Raw genomic sequence first — 21,923 nt, 5'->3', positions numbered from 1 at the left:
AAAAGCTGAACAGATAAACACATTTCTAATTTGCAGGGGGGGGGGGGGAAATTGCATGAAATGTAATTATTAATTTCCAATGATTTACTGTCTGTATGGACCGGGTGCCGCTAGTATTCTAAAATAATAGAAATCTTTGAGAGCTAACAAATCACCAATAAAAGGCTAGACAGTCAGGGAGAATTGAAAATTACAAAAACTATGAATTTAGCATTATTGATTTTGTTATTATTTGGAGCAAAAGAACAAAGCCATGGCAAAATGCATAGAATTGCAGGAAATTAGCTTTAAAACTTCACATATTTCTCTCAGTTCCATGGCAGAATATATAGAATCACATAAAATGTGCTTTAAAAAAGGGCCAATTTCCACACTATGTGAAAAAAATGCCCTTGTAGTGTAAGAGCTGTTTGAAAAGACCACCTGAAATTTCAGCCTGCTATAGTGGGAGGAAGTTTTGACCTTCCATGGTGACATCGACATGCAGCAAATTAGTCAATAAACATAAGAAATAGAGATCCAAACCTCTGCCAAATGCCATATTTTTCAGTTTTTCCCTCACCACTCCGACAGTCCTAGAAATATTCTTGCTTGAGAAATTGCTATTTGCTAAGAAGCCATTTTTGTTTCTTTGAGTTTTATTTGAAAAAAAAGAAAAGAAAAAAAAATAGGTACTTAAATTGTTACCCAGGAATGATTTGATATTGAGATAAAAACAGCTATTTTGGACATTTAAAACTGAAACATTTTCTCATTTGCTTTAAAACATTTCACTCAGTTACACAGAGACATTTTTAGTGGCTTACAAATAAAATCAAATAAATTCTCTACACCACCAAGATGGGGGCATCTAAAATATTCTTTAAACTTCAGCCACACTGACCATGCCCATTGCCACACCCCCTGCCATGCCAACCACCTAAGCACCTTTTCGATCCAGAAAAAAACCCTGGAAATTATATCTTTACAGTTCATGTATATAATCCTCCATTGGCACAGGCAGCTATAGTTTCCAAAATGCACCACTTGGCTAATGTCAGTCCCAGTTTTCACCTAATATCGCCCTCCTCTATAGCCTACCCCTTACTCTACTAACTTGGCCTCTTTCCCCGCCATCTTTCATCTTACTGTAATTGTATATTTCTCTTGATCTGGCCCTATCCTTTCTCTGCCTCTCCATCTCTCCCTCCTCATCTCTCCCTTACCTTGGTCATTCCATCGTACTCGCGGCGTGACTCGGACAGCAGCTCTTCCAGCTCCATGAGCGAGTCCTTCAGCCGATCTACCTGGTACATCAGGTTGTTCTTCTCATTGTCCAGCTGGGCGTTGGACACCATGGCCTTGCGGTACTTCTCCTCCACCTCCACAAGGGAATCCTAAAGGAAGAGAAATGCCTGTTGGTGTTGTCATGACGTTGGCCTGTTGGTGAGGTTTATGACCCCCATAAATACCTTTCCCCCTTTCCTCTCAATTCAATTCAATTCAATTCAATTCGCTTTATTGGCATGACGTAACAATGTACATATTGCCAAAGCTTATTTTGGATATTTACAATATAAAAAAAGAAATAAAAATGAGAATCAAAATTGTCAACGGGACAACAGTAACAACAATAACCAAGGGTCAGAATAACCATACATTCAACAATAACAATAGCCATACAGTAGAGGACATGTGCAGGTTAATTGGACTGTCAGACACTGTCCCTCAACTTATGGCAGGCAGAATAAGGGTTTCAAATTTGGGGAAATGACTAATTGTTTTATATTTCTGACATTTTGTCAGGAAATGCAGCTCTGTCTCAGGTTCTGCTGTGGTGCAGTGGTTACACAGCCTTTCCTCTACAGGAAGCCAGGTTTTCCTGTGTCTACCCTTCTCAATGGCAAGGCTGTGCTCACTGAGCCTGTACTTTGTCAAGGTTTTTCTAAGGTTCTGATCAGTAACCATGGTCAAATATTTAGCCATGGTGTACTGTCGATTTAGGGCCAGATAGCACTGCATTTTGCTTTGTGTTTGTGCTTGTGTTTCCCAATAAGAAATGTAGTTTTGTTTTGACTGTGTTGTAATTTGGTTTATTCTGATTGTTAAAATAGGGACCAGACCAGAACATCCAATCAAAGGGCTTTCCAAGAGTCACTCTGTAGAGTAGAGAGGTCCTGAGGCTTCAGTGTGTTAGTAGAACAGGTTTGTGAACTCAGTCCCAGGACCAGCTGGATGATGGGGACTCTTTTCTTTGCTCAGCTCTTGGCATTGCAGGGCTTGGTAATGATATGAGAGGGGGTCACTGTATTTTAGATGTTTCCAAAACTTAATTGCTCTTTGAGTTTTTATTATTAGTGGATATTGGCCTAATTCTGCCCTGCATGCATTGTTTGTAGTTTTCCATTTTTTTTTTACTGCTGCTCTTTAATTACTTCTTACTTGTATCTCTTATTATCCATATTTTTTGAAACTGCACTGTTGGTTAGGGGCTTATAAGTAAGCATTTCTCTGTAAGGTCTACAACTGTTGTATTCAGCACATGTGACTAATAACATTTGATTTGATTTTAGTCTGGATAAGAGCATCTGCTAAATGTTATTGAATTTGACATCAGGACGGCATAACTTGTTGACTGATTTGAAAGGAAGCTGAAAAATATATGGGAAAAGATAGGCAAGCCATCTAGCCTGACAAGAACACTGTAAATTTGGCACTTGCCACAAGTTTTAATACTGCCAAATATCCTGCTGATCTGGACTTTAAACATCACTAGACAGAAATCGCAGAGCATCTATTACAATTAGAGGGGTCCCAGCCTCAGGCAACCATTTAATAGCAAGATAGGAGTCTAAAACTATCTGTAGTTGAAATGGGAAAGGTAAAAAAATAAGTCTGAAACATTCATTAAACAGTCGCTAGGACTAATCATTGCTTAATAGGAGGCTCTCAACAACTAACACCAAAGTCTAAACCTACCATTGGTTAATTCTGATGAGGTCCAAAACTATTATGGGCTTAAAGTAGTATCATTGGTCATCTCAAAAGCTTACGAAAGGGAAGACTAAAACCATATGAACATTAACAGGGACGCAGGCTGGTTTACATTGGGGTGGGTCAGTCAAGTATTGTACCTTGACTTCTTTGAGGCTCTGCATGTACTTTGACTCCACATCTTGGATCTGATCCTTCAGATCATGAATATCCTGGGGTGAAGAACATGGAAGGGGTGAGGAAAGAGACAGAAGCATGCTGCGACAGGGTCGATAGATGAAGTGATGAGCACAATGACAGGTAGAGAATGACATCTTCAGAGCAGTGTGTGTTGTACAGGGATGGGCTCTTAAAAGAGTGGATGTGATGGAAGAGGGTGCTAGAACACCCATGGCTTTCTTACCTTGATCTCTAGTATGGAGGTCTCGGTGTCGCCAGTGATCGGCGATTCGCCACTTCCTCTCCGGGAGGAAGACCCGCTGAGTGAAGCGAGGGTAGCTGCCGTTCGGGTGGAAGCGGATTGAGATCCCTTTTCCAGGAAATCTCTGTCCTCCACCTGGGAACAAAGGGGACATACTGATATAATAGAGGCCACATCATGTCTTTAAAAGGGCCAAAGTGCCATGGATTCACAAGGAATGGGGAAAAAACACTGAAATTGAGCGCAGACATAAGTCTGCACTCAATTTCCCCATCACATTTTTACCTTTCTCCACTTTGGCCAATCACATTATCCCTCCAAAGCTTTGGGGACGGTCAGCAATCTTTCCATCCAATCATAAACCACAAGCAGTTTCAATGCTGTTGCAACAACAATTGCTGGGTAAGTTAAGAGTGCATGCCTAATTGTCAGAGTGGTCTGTGAACTTCAGTGCCTTGCATTGTTCATATCTGTCACAACAACTGACATATTACTACATATGGAATATCAAAACTGTCCTTAGTATTAGACATGCAATGTTTGTCATATTGTTCACATCCCATGCCTGTCAATCAGCATCAATACTGGTTACAGGAGTTCTTGGAAAATAGTTTAGTCAAAAGTAGTTCTAGTCCACGACACACCATATTGTTGTTAGTCTCATTTATCCCATTCTACAACACTATTTGGTTTAATCTACAACACACCATCCAACTGCATGCTATATAATTGCAATTTATATTTTTTATTAACTAGTGCCAGTGTTGACATCTCATTAGTTCTAAAAGCACTTTCCCATCTTGACAATGATCCAGGATCAATCCAAGTCAGACATTAGTATCTCTCTCTAGGTCTACCCTCCAACTCCACACGAAAGCAGACAGTCTCTCTGTGTGAGTTGAGACCACACTGCCATGACTCTGGGAAGGCAGTGCCGCCCCACTCATATCAGATAAATCGGAGATGGTCATGTGACCCAGGTCTCTGGGCAGGCTACTGCCGGTGGCCGCGCTGCGCAGGAAGCTGCAGTCATCACAGTGGCCCACCAGAGGGCGGAATGCCACAAGGTATATTTCAGGGAGGTCACTTTCTCTCTCACATGCACATAAACACAGAGCTCTCTATATAGCCCAATACTCACGTATAGCCAAATACTTGTGTATATTGCCTCTTTCCAACCAAAACACATGTATGAATGAACACACAATAAATGGCTAAACTGAGAATGTGTCAAACGGACTCTAGGAACAAGGATCAGCCTACAGCTGTATAGAGTAATGAGTATCCCAGACAGTATACACAGCAGCCCACATGCACTAAATTGTGACAGGAGCGTTTGATTCTTATGTAAGAGATGGAGACCAGACGGGTTTCTTTAGGAAACTTTCTGAATGGACATACACCGAGTATAGAAAACATTAAGAACACCTGCTCTCTCCATGAAAAACTGGCCAGGTGAATCCAAGTGAAAGCGATGATCCCTTATTGATATTGCTTGTTAAATCCACTTCAAAAATCAGTGTAGATGAATGGGAAGAGACTGGTTAAAGAAGGATTTTTAAGTCTTGAGAAAATTGAGACAGATTGTATATGCGTGTCATTTAGAGGTTTATTCAAATAATCTAAACTTGATGAGTTGGTTATTGAAATCAGCTGTGTAGTGCTAGCAAGGCTGCAAAGGGCCGGAAACCTTCAGGTAAATATCGGGAATTGTTCCATGGGAAGTTGAGCAAAATTCCCCAAACTCTAGGGCTTAAATTCATCAAAAAAGTTAGCTTATTACAGTGAACCTTTTTTTCTGTGGGATACACATAAGGCAATTCTAGGTCTTGTGGCATATTTTGGTTAAACTATCACCAATTCAATGGAATGCACTCTTCCATCACATGTACAGTGGATTCTCAAGCTCTTGCACACTAATGAGATGCTATTGAGCCCACACTACTACACAGTCTGAGCCAATGACTACATGCTTTCTGGTAAGTTTTGATTCCAATACTGGGTGGGGTGAATATATTACAATACTGGGTGGGGTGTCATACATTATTTTTTTGGTTAACTAGTAAATAGTAGCCTACAGCAAAGTGTGTTTAAATCATTTCTAACTTAACAATTTCTACTACTTAGTTTTTGCTACCATGTGGGTTTTAGCTTGCTTGAGCCTGCTAGCTGAGGTGTGTTAATTCACCTGTTTCCATACATGTTTCATTTTAAAACATGTATCTTACAAAAGGAGTTGTTTAACTATTATCTGTACATGGAAATGTATATATTTTTTACAATCTTTACAGGAAAATGCCACAGGCACCATCTGATGTGTGGAGACATTTCACTGCAGCTAATGTTGAAGTAAAAGCTGTGTACATTTGCAAATACTGTGCCAAATCATTTGTGAAGAATGCAACAAAGATGCAGAATCATCTGGCCAAGTGCATAAAGTTCCCTCAGCGCTCACAACAAGCAACCTCTGACAAAAGTCCCTCCACTTCTATTTGAGTTAAATTATGAATTGGACACCTTATCGATAGCAACAGCTCATGGTCCTCCTCCAGGTTTTTTTTTTACTCAATGGAGGAACGTAGTCAGAGAAATGCTGATGAATGTTTTGCTCGAGATGTGTATGCAACTGGTTCACCTCTGACGCTCACAGGCAATGTCTATTGAAAGAGACTTCTGAATGTTCTTCGCACAGCATATACCCCTCCAACCAGACATGCATTATCTACTCATTTGCTGGATGCAGATTTCAAGTGAAGGTCAAGCAAATCATAGAGAAAGTAGACTGTATTGCAATGATCTCTGATGGGTGGTCAAATGTTCGTAGGCAAGGAATAATTAACTACATCATCTCCACCCCTCAACCAGTATTCTACAAGAGCACAGACACAAGGACAACAGACACCCCGGTCTCTACATTGCAGATGAGCTGAAGGCAGTCAATGACCTTGGACCACACAAGGTATTTGCACTGGTGACCGACAATGCTGCAAACATGAAGGCTGCTTGGTCTAAAGTGAAGGAGTCCTACCCTCACATCACACCCATTGGCTGTGCTGCTCATGCATTGAATATGCTCCTCAAGGACATCATGGCACTGAAAACAATGGATACACTCTACAAGAGAGCCAAAGAAATGGTTAGATATGTGAAGGGTCATCAAGTTATAGCAGGAATCTGCCTCACCAAGAAAACTGAGAAGAATAAGTGCACCACATTGAAGCTGTCCAGCAACACCCGTTGGGGTGGTGTTGTCATCATGTTTGACAGTCTCTCCAAGATATGGCCATATCACAGTCTGCCAATATGGACAGCTCCATCAAGAGGATCCTCCTGGATGATGTATTTTGGGAGAGAGTGGTAAGCAGCCTGAAACCTATAGCAGTAGCCATTGCACAGATTGAGGGAGACAATGCCATCCTGTGATGTTCAGACTCCCTGGCCTAGGCTACTATTCTACGTGGCAGGGATAGGAAGGCGGCAATTTTTTTGGTCTCGCTTAGGGCAGCATATCAGCCAGGACCGAGCCTGATCAGCGTTGATTAGTCTATAAATTAAGAAAAGATTCCATGTCAAATTATACCATGCCAGGTTGGAGAGGATTGGCGCATTGTCCATTTGAGACAACATTAGAGCATTTTAGGCTCAGAGCCAGAACAACCTTGTATACTGCTGTTGAATAATTAATGAAGTCAGATACATCCAAACTTTAAAAGAGCGATTTATTTATTTACTAGCAAGCGATGAAAATGTGCATTGTATAAAAGAAAGTCCAAACCTTTTTCTTTTACAATAGTAAAATACACCCCCGGCATGTAGCGGATTAGCTGCTTGTGCATCAAAGGACAGTTGGAAAGAGGAGGAGCTGTAGAACGTTTAAAAGACAGACTAAGTCAGCAAAACAATTGCTTATAATCATTAGCAAACACTCCCGCTATTAGGTAAAGTTTATCTACATGAAAATAAAGTTACATATTTTCGACAGTAATTTTATTTTCATGACGGTGTTCATCCATAACCGTCGGTTATTGAATTACTGTCACAGCCCTAAGTAATGGATAACTTTTTCTGCCTTCTGTAAGTTTAAGAAACATTGCCTTGAGAATCCATTACCAACAACCAACATATCTTTAAGATATTTTCAAACCCCTCTCCCTCATGAGAGAGAAGATAATGAAAGTTCACAGAAGTAACAGGTAAATATAGATCTATCAATTAGTTAATGTGTTTACTGATCAATTAAGTGATTAAAACTGGAAATTCCGTTACCAAAATCGGTAACAGATTTTCCGAAAAATCTGAATGGAATTTTTGCAATGGAATTGGCTACAATGGGAAATTGTTTGATGTCCAAACTAGTGAAACAGACTTCTATGATTGGTTCAGATTTGGTCCGGTCCAACGAAATTTGGTCTTGTTTGGGGGCAGAGCTCATTAAAATAATAGCTGGTGTGTAGAATAATACCCAAATATGCAAAGGAGGATATTACATATTTCTACCTTTGTGTATCTATTTATGACATCACCATGAAGAGAACGACATTCATATCCATAATTATGCATTTATGTGTAGTTCAGATCAGGGACCCATGATGAAATTCGATTACCGCAATTCCGTTAACTAGTGTAAATCCAATTCACTTACTGTAGTTCAATTTTGTCAATGTGTCATGTGACAGTGACACCCCATTATTTCAGAAGACATAGTTGAATCTTAATTTGGAGCAGATATTTAAGAGTTTTTGGAAAACATGGACACAAAAACAGGGAGTTTTTGCCAAAAAATTCTGTTACCAAACTTTGCATCTGCACATTTCTTCGATTAAATGTGTTTTGTGAAATGTTCAGTGTAAATTGGGAACGGTAGTCCTTAGAGTTGTATGGTTTGTTAAAATTTGAAATTAATGGTTTTGTTTGGCATACACTTTAAGTGAAAAATCGGAGTCTCAGCGCAATTCTGTTACACAATGGGAGTCTTACACGAGAACTGGAGCCGATGACCCTTCGAGACCCACTGTGCACTGTCCTCATATAAAGAGCCCCGCAGGGGTGGGATCGGATGTCAAACACACACAAAACATTACATTCTTCGAGGCAGTGCTCTCAGATCATGCTTGATAGTCCACATGACACAGTGACAATCATAGCCAATTTTCTCCAGTGCCGTTACTTCTCCAATAAAATAGGAACAGCAAAAGTGAAGTGATTGCTGCTATACAGTAACTTCGATCGGAACTTCTTGTTTACCACAGAGTGGCTTATTTTCAAGAGCTCATGTTGATTTTTAATTTATTTAGTTGACTGTAGGAAAAAAGTGTGTGTTACAGCTGGTATATACAGTGCATTCGGAAAGTATTCAGACCCCTTGACTTTTTCCAAATGTTGTTACGTTACAGCCTTATTATAAAATGGATTAAATAAAAAATAAAATCTCCGTAATGACAAAGCGAAAACAGGTTTAGACGTTTGCAAATTTCTACAAAATAAATATTATATTAAACATAAGTACTCAGAACCTTTGCTATGAGACTCGAAATTGAGCTCATAGTAACATCTCATCCTTGAGATGTTACAACTTGGAGTCCACCTGTGGTAAATTCAATGCCAAGCGTCACGTCTGGATGAAACCATCCCTATGGTGAATCATGGTGGAGGCAGCATCATGCTGTGGGGATGTTTTTCGGCGTCAGAGACTGGGAGACTAGTCTGGATCGAGGTAAAGATGAACAGAGCAAAGTACAGAGAGAACCTTGATGAAAACCTGCTCCAGAGCGCTCAGGACCTCAGACTGGGGCAAAGGTTCACCTTCCAACAGGACAACAACCTAAGCACACAGCCAAGTCAATGCAAGAGTGGCTTCGGGACAAGTCTCAATGTCCTTGAGTGGCCCAGCCAGAGCCTGGACCTGATCGAACGTCTCTGGAGAGACCTGAAAATAGCGGTGCAGCTACGCTCCCCATCCAACCTGACAGAGATTGAGAGGATCTGCAGAGAACAAATGGGAGAAAGACCCAAAATACAGGTGTGCCAAGCTTATAGCGTCATATGAAGATGACTCAAGGCTATAATTGCAAACATTTCTTAAAACCTGTTTTTACTTTGTCATTATGGGATATTGTGTGTAGATTAATGAGGGGGGGAAAAAACTATTTAATCCATTTTAGAATAAGGTTGTGACATAACAAAATGTGCAAAAACTCAAGGTCTGAATACTTTCTGAAGGCACCGTACAGTATCATAATGGGTGGGGTCAAAGGTCAGATTAATGAATGCCTTCACAAACCCTGTGATGGCGCTGGTAGTAGATCTGGCAGAGTAGCCCAGATTACTAAATATGTTGGTACAGTAGGGAGGGAGTAAGAATACATGTCACAACATGTATTCAAAAGACATTGTAGTCAGTGCCTGGGTAACATTAAGACCATGTCATCTAGCCTGGTCCCAGATCTGTATGCCGCCTTGTCAACTCCTACGGTCATGGTCACACCAAACATATTGGCAAAACTAGCACAAACTGATCTAGGAGCAGTTCTGGGAGTGCACACCTCAGGAAAGAGGCAATTTTGTCTTTATATACAACTTCGAAGTGTGTGTGAACAGACCTCGTAGCCATTGTAGGAAGAAAGCTGTTGTCTAGGAGAGGACAGATCATTTTTGTTGTAAAGGTCAGAGGAAGTATAGGATGCCTAAAATTAGAGAAAGAGGCAGAGGGGGTGGGATTGAAAGATAAAAAGCAACACAGAAAGAGAGAGAGGAAACCGAAATGACTAGGAAACCTAAATCGAAATGTGTTTTGTTGAAAAGTTAAACTGGCCAATGACAATCCCATTCAATACAACAAAAGTAGGTGGAAACATCCTCCTAGCCAACATCGCGATGTACAGTGGAGTCTGAAATTATTGACACCCTTAATAAAGATGAGCAAAAATGACTGTATAAAATAAATAATTCAAATCCTGAGCTGTACACCATTAGCATTATTTCTGCAGCCGTAACTTCACACACAGTTCACGGTTTCTTTCAAAAGTTTTAATAATGATGAACGAAACCATGCCGAGTCATACTAAGTCATAATCATGTCAAACGCTTCTGGCATAAATTCATTTGGCATAAATGCTGAACAAGAGAACATATCCATTTAAAGCTAAAGGTGGCTACTCTAAAGAGAGTGCTAAAGAAACACGAGTGAAGAACCAAAAAACACCCAGATTAACTGGAAGAAAAAGACACTGAGTGAGAGGAGTCAGACATGCAGATATCACTTGACGGTTAGTGGACAAGCCGTGCTGAGAAAGAGAAAGGAGTGAGCATTACGCAAGACGCACATATCGCACAATACAATTGGGGTCAGAAGTGAGATCCAGCATCTGTAGGTAACACCAAAGTATTAATGCACAGTCATTTACACGACACCCACCGGCTGCAGGTCTAGTCTGGAGGAGTGAGAGACTGCTAATGCTCATATCACTGAGTCTGGAGCTCTGAGAGTGGGTGAGGCGGGGAGAGAGGGAGAGCTAAACCCTGGCGTCTACAACAAAGAAAACATTGCTATCAAACAGGCCACATTTCTGCCACAATTAATTTCCTTACAAAGCGGAAGATGCAGGGTTAACCATCTTCAGATCAATACATTTTAATACAAATGGTTCTTTATTGGCAGAATAAATGAAGGCAGTAGGGCTTTTACCAGAATTATAAAGGAAAGAAATAGGGAGAGGGAAAGAGGGAACCCACCAGCTGCAGGTCTAGTCTGGAGGAGTGAGAGACCCTGCTTGTGCTCATCACGGAGTCTGGAGCTCAGAGTGGGTGAAGAGGAGAGACGGAGAAAGCCTAATGAACTACAGGGCACCTAACTACAGCACAGTGAGCACACCATGTAAAATTGCACCATTCTACCTGCGAAATCATAACCATAACTTCCCTCACTGAATCCAAAATTGAGCAGTCAAGGAACTATCTTTGAATAGTTCAATGTGGTCAATAATGACCTTTTAAAACAGTGGACTGATGAAATAAGGAATACGGAAACAAACAGTATGGAATTGTGTGGCATGGAAACCCCACTATCCTGAAACTCCCTTATAAAACACGCGCAATGAACACACACATTTCTGACCATTTAACTTGTTCCAACTGAATGTTGTCCAACTTGTTCCAACTGAAGTCACCCATTGGCATCCATCCATTTACCCTGCTGGAGACTAGCCAGTTACTACAGGTTAAAAGACACAACTAACCAGACTGGTTATAGCACTGTACCCATCGTCATAACTGTTGTTCTGTAAGGGACAGAAGCCACGTAAATGAGCAAGAATACCGCAATAACTTTTCCATTTGGGCTATTCATTAAGATCAGTGGCTTTCGTCTTTACACGAGTCACGATCTTTGTGTTTGTCTTTTTTCTTTTTCTTGGACTTCTTGGACTCCTCCACCCCCCTGGGAGAGGGGGGTGGAGGAGAGGAAGATAGGACAGGAGGGTAAAGGTGTGTCAGGAGCTCTCTCCGCCCATCGGGAAAGCCATCGGGCTGTTACCTACCCATGCCACACACGCACAGTAATTACTGATATACTGTACAAGATGTCACAGAAAGAATACATAAACACATGTGCAACAAGGCAAGATGCGAGGAAGAAACCTTGCAATCGCCTCATTGATTCTCATCATCACCAAACAACTGATCAAGATGTTAGCCATATGTTACTTTATGATTTGGGTCAAACAAGCAAACCGGTGCAAAAGCCAAGAAAATCCCAAACTGACGCAACTAGGCCTAGACCCATCCCTTTTTTTGGTTTTAACAACTTGCGTTTCCCTTTATGGAATTATGTCTCACTCAACATATCAACGCTACTCCAGAACCTTAGCACTACAATATTTTCCATGATTACTCACCATAAAACAATTCTCTATGAAGATTCAGACAACAGTGTTAAAGATAGACACCGACGCAGCACTGAATCCCAAATGGAACTCTATTTCCTATACTGTGGGCATTATACTTACGCACACTACCCTTGGATTTTTTTCACATTTTGTTGACGAATTGGGATTGAAACTGATTTAGTTGTGATTTTTTCTTCATTTGATCTACACAAAATTGTTCATATTTTTCAAAGTGAAAAGAACATTTCAAATTTGTTTTACATTTATAAAAATCGAATAACTAAAACAGTTGTGATAGTATTCACACCTTTTGTTTATGCAAGCCTAAATTAGTTCAGGAGAAAAATGGCTTAAAAAATAATAAAAAAAGTCACAAATAAGAAGGGGTTGACATTTTATGACTACCCTTTTCCTCGGTCCCCCATACATACTACATATGTAAGGTCCCTCAGTCAAGTATTGGATTTCAAGCACAGATTCAACTACAAGATGGGCAGTCATTGGTAGATAACAAATCAGACATTACAATTTTAAGGAGATATTCAATTATGCTGTGAATGATGTATTAAACCACCCAATAAAGATAGTTGCCCTTCTAAACTGCAAGACATGAAGGAAACTGCTCAGGGATGTCACCGTGAGGCGATTGGTGATTTTAAAACAGCTACAGAGTTCAATGGCCATGAAAGGAGAAAATTGAGGATGAATCAACATTGTAATTACTCCACAATAATGACCTAAATCTCAGAGTAAAAATAAAAATATACAGAATACAAATATTCCAAAACATGCATCCTGTATGCAACTGGGCACTAAAGTAATACTGCAAAAACAAAACACAGCAAATGAATAACCTTTTTGGCCTAAATGCAAATCCAATGTGACACATCACTGAGTAACTACCTCCTTATTTTCAACCATGGTGGTGGCTGCATCATGGTATGGGTATGCTTGTCATCGCCAAAGACTGGGGAGTTTTTCCAGGATAAAAAGAAAACGGGATGGAAAAATCCTAGAGGAAAACCTGCTTCAGTCTGCTTTACAGCACACTAGGAGAGGAATTCACCTTTCAGCAGGACAATAACCTACAACACATGGCCAAATCTACACTGGAGTTACTTACCAAGAAGACTGCGAATGTTTCTGAGTGGCCAAGTTACAGTTTTGACCTACATTTTCTTGAAGATCTATGGCAAGACTTGAAAATTGCTGTTTAGCCATGATCCCCAAAACCTTGACAGAGCTTGAACAAAATAATAATTTGAAAAGAACAATAAGCAAATATTGCACAATCCCAGTGTGCAAATCTCTAAGACTTACGTATAAGCGCTGCCAAATGTGTTTCTAACATGTATTGAATACTTATCTAATCAAGGTACCGGTAACTGCCCAAAAAATGGAAACACTGGGGTAAATGAGAAATACAAAGTATATTGAAAGCAGGTGCTTCCAAATAGGGCACGAGTGGACACAATGGTTTGATAAGCATGAAACAATGTATGCCATGGCCGGCTCAGTCACCAGATCAAAACCCAATAGAACTCCCATGGGAGATTCTAGAGCTGCGCCTGAGACAGCGTTTTACACCACCATCAACAAAACAACAAATTATGGAAATTCTCGTGGAAGAATGGTGTCGCATCCCTCCAATGGAGTCCTAGAAATATTCCACTTTGACAGAGTATTTTGTGTAGATCGACAACAAAAAATCCCAATGAAAATAATTTCAATCCCACTTTGTAACGCAATAAAATGGGAACAAATCCAAAGGGGGTGAATACTTATGATACCCACTGGGCCCTGGTCCAAACTAGTGCACTAGAAAAGGGAATAGGGAGCCATTTGGGAGGCGACTTGTGTTTGTGTTGGAACAGAAGTTTGGCAGTCAGGCTAGCCAGCTCTTTAATAGTTGATTTACTCCATTATACTAGCCAGGGACAAACAGAGTAGTGTGATAGAAAAGTCACACATTTACCTGATTTGTTTAATATTAATAGTTAGGAATTAATACTTAAATAGTTGGACATTTCTGTTCTGTTTAATTGTGTGTTTCTGTAAAGAGATGGTTTCCACTCTACCTTCCTGCAGTTAGTCTGCTAGCGATAGCTTGAGCTGACAATGACTTGGTGATAAAAACCTAAAAGATGGCATTCCATAGACAAGATGTGGTGCGTGTGACCCGAGATAGACATAGCCTGGAAGAGTTCAGAACAATGCCTCATTATCTCGTCTTCCTGGCATCTGGGAAACTAAGCTGGGTTGGAATTAAAACAATATCCCGTGCAGATAACCAGGAGATGGACCAAGGTGGCTTATGGGAAGGTTGGAACCAGGATGACTAAGCATTTTTAGGTCCTACATAACATGTTTTTTCATTATCAGTTAAGCACTCCGCAACACACTTCAGAGTGTGGGGTCGATGGTTTCATTATTGGAATAATTAATCATTATTAAATAAAGGTTACTGTTTGAAAAAAATGACAGTCTCAGTACTGAATTTCTCATGATAGTACTCCGCTGAAGCAATTATTTATTAGGGCTGTGACTGTAATTGAATAACTGATGGTTAAAGACCATCATGAAAATAACATAAACATCAAAACCATTTAAATAAGGCTACATTCATTTTAGGATTATATTAACTTTATTTTCATGTTGATAAACTTTACCTAATAGTGGAAGTGTTTACTAATGATAAGCAATTGTTTTTGCTAACTTAGTCAACCAAACTTTCTACAGCTCCTCTTTCCATAATTTGATGCTCGAGCTGCTAATCCGCTAGACGCTCCAGGGTGTTGAGCGAGCGCTATGGGACTTCAGTATGGACTTTTTTTATACAATGCATGTTTTCGTCACTTGCTAGTCAATAAATAAATTGGTATTTAAAAAAAGGTTCAATCTAATTATTCAACAGCAGTTGACAAGGTTGTTCTGGCTCTGAGCCTATAATGGGCTAATGTCCCAAAAATGGACAATGAGCCAAGTCCTCTCCAACCTGGCATGGTATAATTTGATACGTAATCCTTTCTCAATATATAGACTAATCAATGCTGATCAGGCCTGGTCCTGGCCGCTATGCCGTTCTAGGCAAAACAAAAAAATTATTGCTGCCCTATCCTCGCAAAATAGGGTAGTACCCTAGGATATATAGTGTCGGCCGCAATGCACTTTTACGAATGCCCATGTGGTAGCCTTCCATTTGTAAAACAGGCAATTTACCATTAATCGCTGTCATTTGGTTACATTAATTTTGATAATGTATGTATCAATTACAGTAATTTACCGTTTTCATTCTCGGAGTGGAAACATTGTTTGTGGAGTTCACAACCGGTTTCTTTTAAGAATTTTTTTCTTCACCTCACACAGTAAATCAACAAAGTCTGTTTTTTTAACACCCATTCAAATTATAATAGTTCCAATTTTAATGATTGTCAATTTCATCTTCATACTATAGCATAGCTGTGCCCTTCATACTTTCCTTGTCAATTCATTATCTTATAGCCTACCTTCGGAAAGTCAAAGGTAGGCCTAGGTTTTTTGATAGGTTTTAAGGACACTATAAATATTTGCTTGTGTCTGACATACGCTGGTGGCTTTGATTGACGGATGCATTTACGGGGGTGTGCGTGCGCGCGCGTTTGTTGATTCTCTCTATATGCCTTTATGTCCAATCAGAAAGTCTCCTAAAGTACCCTTCTGGACTCCATCTCTTTAATAAGAATCAAAAACGTTCATGTCATGATTTAATCTTGTAAAATGCCTATTTTCAGTAGCTTAGGCTGGTTTTCTGCGTCAAAATAGGAATATTATTAAAATAATATATATATGCACAAAAGCCAACAGACAAGGACAAGGTAGGCATATATACAAAAATGTGATAGATCCTCTCCAACCTGGCATATCTTAAATTTGGTGATTCGTATTTATAAGTAATAACCTGAATAATAATAAAAAAAACATGATAATAACGAAGTGTAATGGCTTGTTTCGAATAGGTTTTATTAAGAAGCATATCCATGTAAACAAGTCTACAAACAGAAATGTTTGTAAGTAAAAATTGAATGTAAAGAGGCTTTCCAAACACATTGGTTTGGATTTTTCAAACTTTGGTGCGTTTCCCCCTTAGTTTGGACCGGTGTGAATACTCTATCTGCACTCAGGAGAGGACAAAACAACATCCAATTCCGTTCGCACCGTAGTGCGATTCGCTGCAGGTGAGAACACAGGAAAATATTCAGAGGCGCACAGTATTATTGGCTGGCTGTGAGCATTTGATGAAATGCATGCATTACCGTAACTTGATACCTCAAACATTGTGTTAGTAGCAGCACATTTATGAGCGCATCCTATGCAGATTAGGGGCGACGGGGATATAGGCTATTCACATCAGAGCGGCTATTGCGCTGTTTCCTCCCGCATATTGTTGGGAGACCAAAGCGAAAGTAATCTGAAGTATGAGACGCACAAATTATGCTTCTTGATAATCATAGATGGATTTAACTTGATCATTTTTCTCCAATAAACAAATTACTTGTTTTGTGTAGGCATTTTAGTTTGACATTTGGAAAAATTTAACCAACTGGACCAAATGGAGAAAAAAAAAATACAATGTAAATAATCATACTAATTCGAATTATAGCTAAGAACTATGTGTGAAAATGACCTAATACAAGTGCTTGTTAAGTTACTAAGCATCGAAACACATGGCTCAGAGTGGCAATCATTAGTAGTTCAGATGGTAATAGAACATGCAACTCAACTTTAGAACACAAATGTCAATTAGTCAGGCTTTGTGTCACACAGCCGTGCCAACTTTCTCCATTGAGCACACACCATTATGTCTGAACACAATTAGTCCTCCATGCTAATGTTTGTGACACGCAGACACACGAACACAACACTGCACACCTATCCAATCTTCCAAACACACATTAAAACACATGGTTAGTAACTATCACGTCAGCAGTTCAACTGATGGAAGGTTTGAGTTAATGTAAATAATGAGCCAACCAACCAATCTGTAGGTCTTCCTGTGAAGCTATTTTGCCGTCGCTAAGAGCAAAAACTACCGGGGCATAATTGGTGCCTGATCAAGGTATACTTAATTTTCTCCAAAGACGACTGTCATGTATTGGTACTCCATTTTTGCCTTGCTCTGAATAGAGTTTAAATTATAAAAACGAAATGTTACCGACAAAAGGACCTTTATGGCATGCAAGGGTTAGCTCTTACCACTCCTCCGTAGGCCCCTATTGCATCAAGATCTGACTGCTCAATGACATAAAAGCATCGTCACCAAGGGTTTAGGCACCAAGTGATGGTTGTACTTGCAACCCCCTTGTAAGCAGCTATGGAAACATTCATGCGTACCTCTTCACGCAAGTTAATAGAAATTGCCCCTAACCACTGGTCCAGGGTCAGATGTTTATTTTTACTGTCCTAATGGCTAGTTAGGATGTGGAACTAGAAAATCTGATCCTGGATCTGAGGTTAGGGGTAGTTTCTACCTCAAGTCTCTTAACTAACAGGGTCAGAGTTTGTGCAATTGGTTTGAAAATAAAGATGGCGGAGTTTGAGTGATACTGACCCTCACACTGCCTCGGCTGCCCACCGACATCTGCTCATCATCGTCTGAGATCTGTGTGGGAAACAAATAAGGAGGTTATTTTATTTCCCAGTACAACATCTGTATTTGGAAAAAAATGTTTACTATTGACGTGGTTAAACAGTCAATTAAAGAAGTAAACTGAAATGCCAATTCATTTTTTTAAACAAGATTGGAATTTCAGTTTGCTTCCTGAATCGAAATGGACTTGACCCCAAACCTGGTGTTTAACATGGTTAATTGAAACATGATCTCTCGCCTCGATCTATAAAATGACCTGACTGACCTTTGACCTCTTTCTCTCTGCTCCCTGACTGGCTGTCCAGCCCAGATTATGTGCCTGAACACACAGCTCAATGGCCCAGGGCACTGGAGTCAGAGTGGGCCACACAATGACTTGACATACATCCCAACAAGCCTACTACATGATAAGGCATGTACTATATGATATTGTCAATCGACCCATACTAAATAGTATGCTAGTATGGATTGGATATTGGAACACTATTCGAGTGTATTGACTGATAGGATAATAAGATCATCATTTGACTCAAGTGGATCAGTGTCTGACTGGAACAAAAGCGTGCTGACATTGTGACTCTCCAGCACCCGAGTTCAAGGTATCCAGTAACGGTTCCAAGAAATTAAAGCTGCTTTTTTCAGATGGAGAGAAGGTTTAAAAAAGTGAGGGGGGGAAAAGAATACACACCGAGGTATGTCTCTTAGGGGCGAGAGTACCTCTCACTGTCCTCCTGGAGAAATGAAAAGGCAAAGAGAATACACAGATAGAGATTAAGGGACAAATGACAGGACAGGAGGTGACGCTTAGGACAAGGTCAACATAGGTGTTCAATTAGGCATGTCAGAGAGGGGTTTCAGCAAGAACCCAAATTTAAACTCAACAGCACACTTGCATGCAAAAACACACAATGATTCCAAAAGGAAGACTTCTAGCACTTATGCTCACTTCTTCCAAGTCAACTCACTGTGGCTATTAAACTGAGGAGAATTGAAAGTGAAGGGTAATTGCCTGCTAAACTTTGACAGTGAACCATTGTCAATGGTCAAGTGCACTGCATCCATTCCCTAGGCAGCCATGCATGCAGTTCAACATATCACTATGGCCATGGATAGTAATCCTGTCACCCAACCACTCAAGCTGTAAACATGGTCACACACAGATTAGCTTCTGTCCCGCAGCGGCACCTCTCATACCTCCTAAATGCTGTGGTTGGTTACTTGGTATTGATGCCCGATACCTTCACATCATTTCAGTACATCTTTTAAAAACACAATATGACAAGAGACGCATGTCACACAGTGTCCAGTCTGGTGGATCTGAACCACCCAGGTAAACTGTACAAGAATAAGATAATCGTTTGGCAGTACAACAGGATAATCAAACCCCATGCAGTCCACACGAAAGGGATAGGACATGCAGATCCAAACCCATTCAACATGCACATACATTGTCTGAACAACTGGATTATCATTAGATGTGTGACCTTATAAATCAACAATCTGCTCTAGAACTTCTAAGCTAAAAGGAACATTGCACACAAAAGCCTCCTGGATAAAAACAAAAAGCAAATGTATCACAGGTTTAGGAGGAAAGCCCATTTTTTTTAAAATCTCAGCTATGCCCTGTGGCTAACAACTGACATACCACTGGCCCTCTGGCATTTTTAACAGTTTTGAATATTCAAAATGAGTAAATTTCCATAATGCATTAAATCAAAACAAATGATTATTCCACAACTGTTAGTACAGCTAATTCATTCAGCGATGCATAGGTTTGTCAAAGATGAATTCTTGTTATTGACTCCCATAACCAGGAGGCGACTGCACCATCCATTGCGTGACACATCTCCATTCACGGTCTACTTTGCTGTCCAAGCCATAATATTTCTGAGGAAAGAGCAGGAGAGGAAAGGAAGGACACTCACAGGTCAGACTTTCATTATTATCTAGCTACAGTACCAGTCAAAAGTTGACACCTACTCATTCAAGGGTTTCTTTATTTTTACTATTTTCTACATTGTAGAATAATAGCGAAGACATCAAAACTATGAAATAACACATGGAATCATGTAGTAACCAAAAATAAATAAAAAAAGTGCTAAATCAAAATAGATTTCATATTTGAGATTATTAAAAGTAGCCACCCTTTGCCTTAACAGCTTTGCACACTCTTGGCATTCTCTCAACCAGCTTCATGGGGTAGTCAACTGGAATGCATTTCGATTAACGGGTATGCCTTGTTAAAAGTTAATTCGTGGAATGTCTTGTCTTCTTAGTGCATTTGAGCCAATCAGTTGTGTTGTGACAAGTTAGGGGTGGTATACAGAATATTGCCTTTTACCATATAGGTCAAGTCCATATTAAGGCAAGAACAGCTCAAATAAGCAAATAGAAACGACAGCCCATCATTACTTTAAGACATGAAGGTCAGTCAATAAGGAACATTTCAAGAACTTTGAAAGTTTCTTCAAGTGCAGTCGCAAAATCCATCAAGCGCTATGATGAAGCTGGCTCTCATGAGGACCGCCACAGGAAAGGAAGACAGAGTTACCTCTGCTGCAAAGGATTAGCTAGAGTTACTAGCCTAAAATTTGCAGCCCAAATAAATTCTTCAGAGTTCAAGTAACAGACATCTCAACATCAACTGTTCAGAGGAGAATGTGTGAAATCAGGCCTTCATGTCTAATTGCTGTAAAGAAACCACTAAAGGACACCAATAAGAAGAAGACTTGCTTGGGCTAAGAAACACGAGCAATGGATATTATACCGGTTGAAATCTGTCCATTGGACTGATGAGTCCAAATTAGATTTTTGGTTCCAACCGCCATGTATTTGTGAGACGCATATCAGGTGAACGGATGATCTCCGCATGTGGATCCGACCGTGAAGCATGGATGTGGTGGTGTGATGTGTGGGGGCACTTTGGTGGTGATACTGTCTGTGATTTCTTTAGAATTCAAGGCACACTTAACCAGCATGGCTACCACAGCATTCTGCAGCGATACACCATCCCATCTGGTTTGAGGTTAGTGGGACTATAAATTTGTTTTTCAACGGGACAATGACCCAACACACCTCCAGGCTGTGTAAGGGCTATTTGAGCAAGAAGGAGAGTGATGGAGTGCTGCATCAGATGACCTGGCCTCTACAATCACCCAACCTCAACCCAATTGAGATGGTTTGGGATGAGTTGGAACGCAGAGTGAATGGAAAGCAGCCAACAAGTGCTCAGCATATGTGGGAACTCCTTCAAGACTGTTGGAAAAACATTCTACGTGAAGCTGGTTGAGAGAATGCTAAGAGTTTACAAAGCTGGCAAAGGGTGGCTACTTTGAAGAATCTCAAATATATTTTCATTTGTTTAACACTTCTTTGGTTACTACATGATTCCATAAGTGTTATTTCATAGTTTATGTCTTCACTATTATTCTACAATGAAGAAAATACTAAAAATAAAGAAAAACCCTGAAATTAGTAGGTGTGTCCAACATTTATAATGGGAATGCATTTTTTTTTTTACTACTTAGCATTTGAATTCAAGCACATTTTTACAAGATGATAATGAAAGTAGAAAAACAGTACAGGAAATACATTTTAAAAAGCAAGTAGCAACAAGCCTTCCTTCTGAACCTGATAGATCTATAGAAGCGGCCAGGACAATTGAGGAGGAACCAGGGAAACAAAGATAAAGAATAAAACAAGTGACTTTGGGAAAAAAAGAGAATAGAAAAGACCGATAGACCGAGAAAGAAAAGAAAAAATAAAGTAAATCTGTATTCGGTATGTATAGCTACATAGGAGAGAGAACAGTACAGTAATTAGAGTAAGGGCCACACAGAGAGAAGACATTGCTAATGACAGAACAATAATTATACTTCCAAGAGCTCTGCTGAGATTGGGAGACGTGTCCAACACATCACATCCGGAGGACACTGATGCAATTCTGATCTAAGTATTTATATTAAAACGTTTTTTTATAAAAAAAAAAAAAAAAAACTTTATTTAACCAGGTAGGCCAGTG

General features: G+C 39.9%; 1 protein-coding gene across 4 annotated transcripts in view; it reads right to left on the bottom strand.

The window, feature by feature from the left end:
• Positions 1-21,923, bottom strand: part of lrrfip1a (leucine rich repeat (in FLII) interacting protein 1a) — a 74,198-nt gene that overhangs the window by 18,021 nt on the left and 34,254 nt on the right. For all 4 annotated transcript variants that reach the window (XM_029710836.1, XM_029710833.1, XM_029710835.1 and 1 more), the window contains exons 3-6: positions 17,864-17,914; positions 3,377-3,529; positions 3,114-3,185; positions 1,206-1,376 (exon numbers count right to left, since the gene is read on the bottom strand). In XM_029710836.1, coding sequence (XP_029566696.1) covers positions 1,206-1,376; positions 3,114-3,185; positions 3,377-3,529; positions 17,864-17,914 — 447 coding nt within the window. The remainder of the gene's footprint in view (positions 1-1,205; positions 1,377-3,113; positions 3,186-3,376; positions 3,530-17,863; positions 17,915-21,923) is intronic.

This window comes from Salmo trutta, chromosome 24, assembly GCF_901001165.1.
Source record: "Salmo trutta chromosome 24, fSalTru1.1, whole genome shotgun sequence".
Lineage (NCBI taxonomy): Eukaryota > Metazoa > Chordata > Actinopteri > Salmoniformes > Salmonidae > Salmo > Salmo trutta.
Note: the sequence above shows the minus strand (reverse complement) of the source record. Positions and strands in the feature narration are given on the sequence as shown.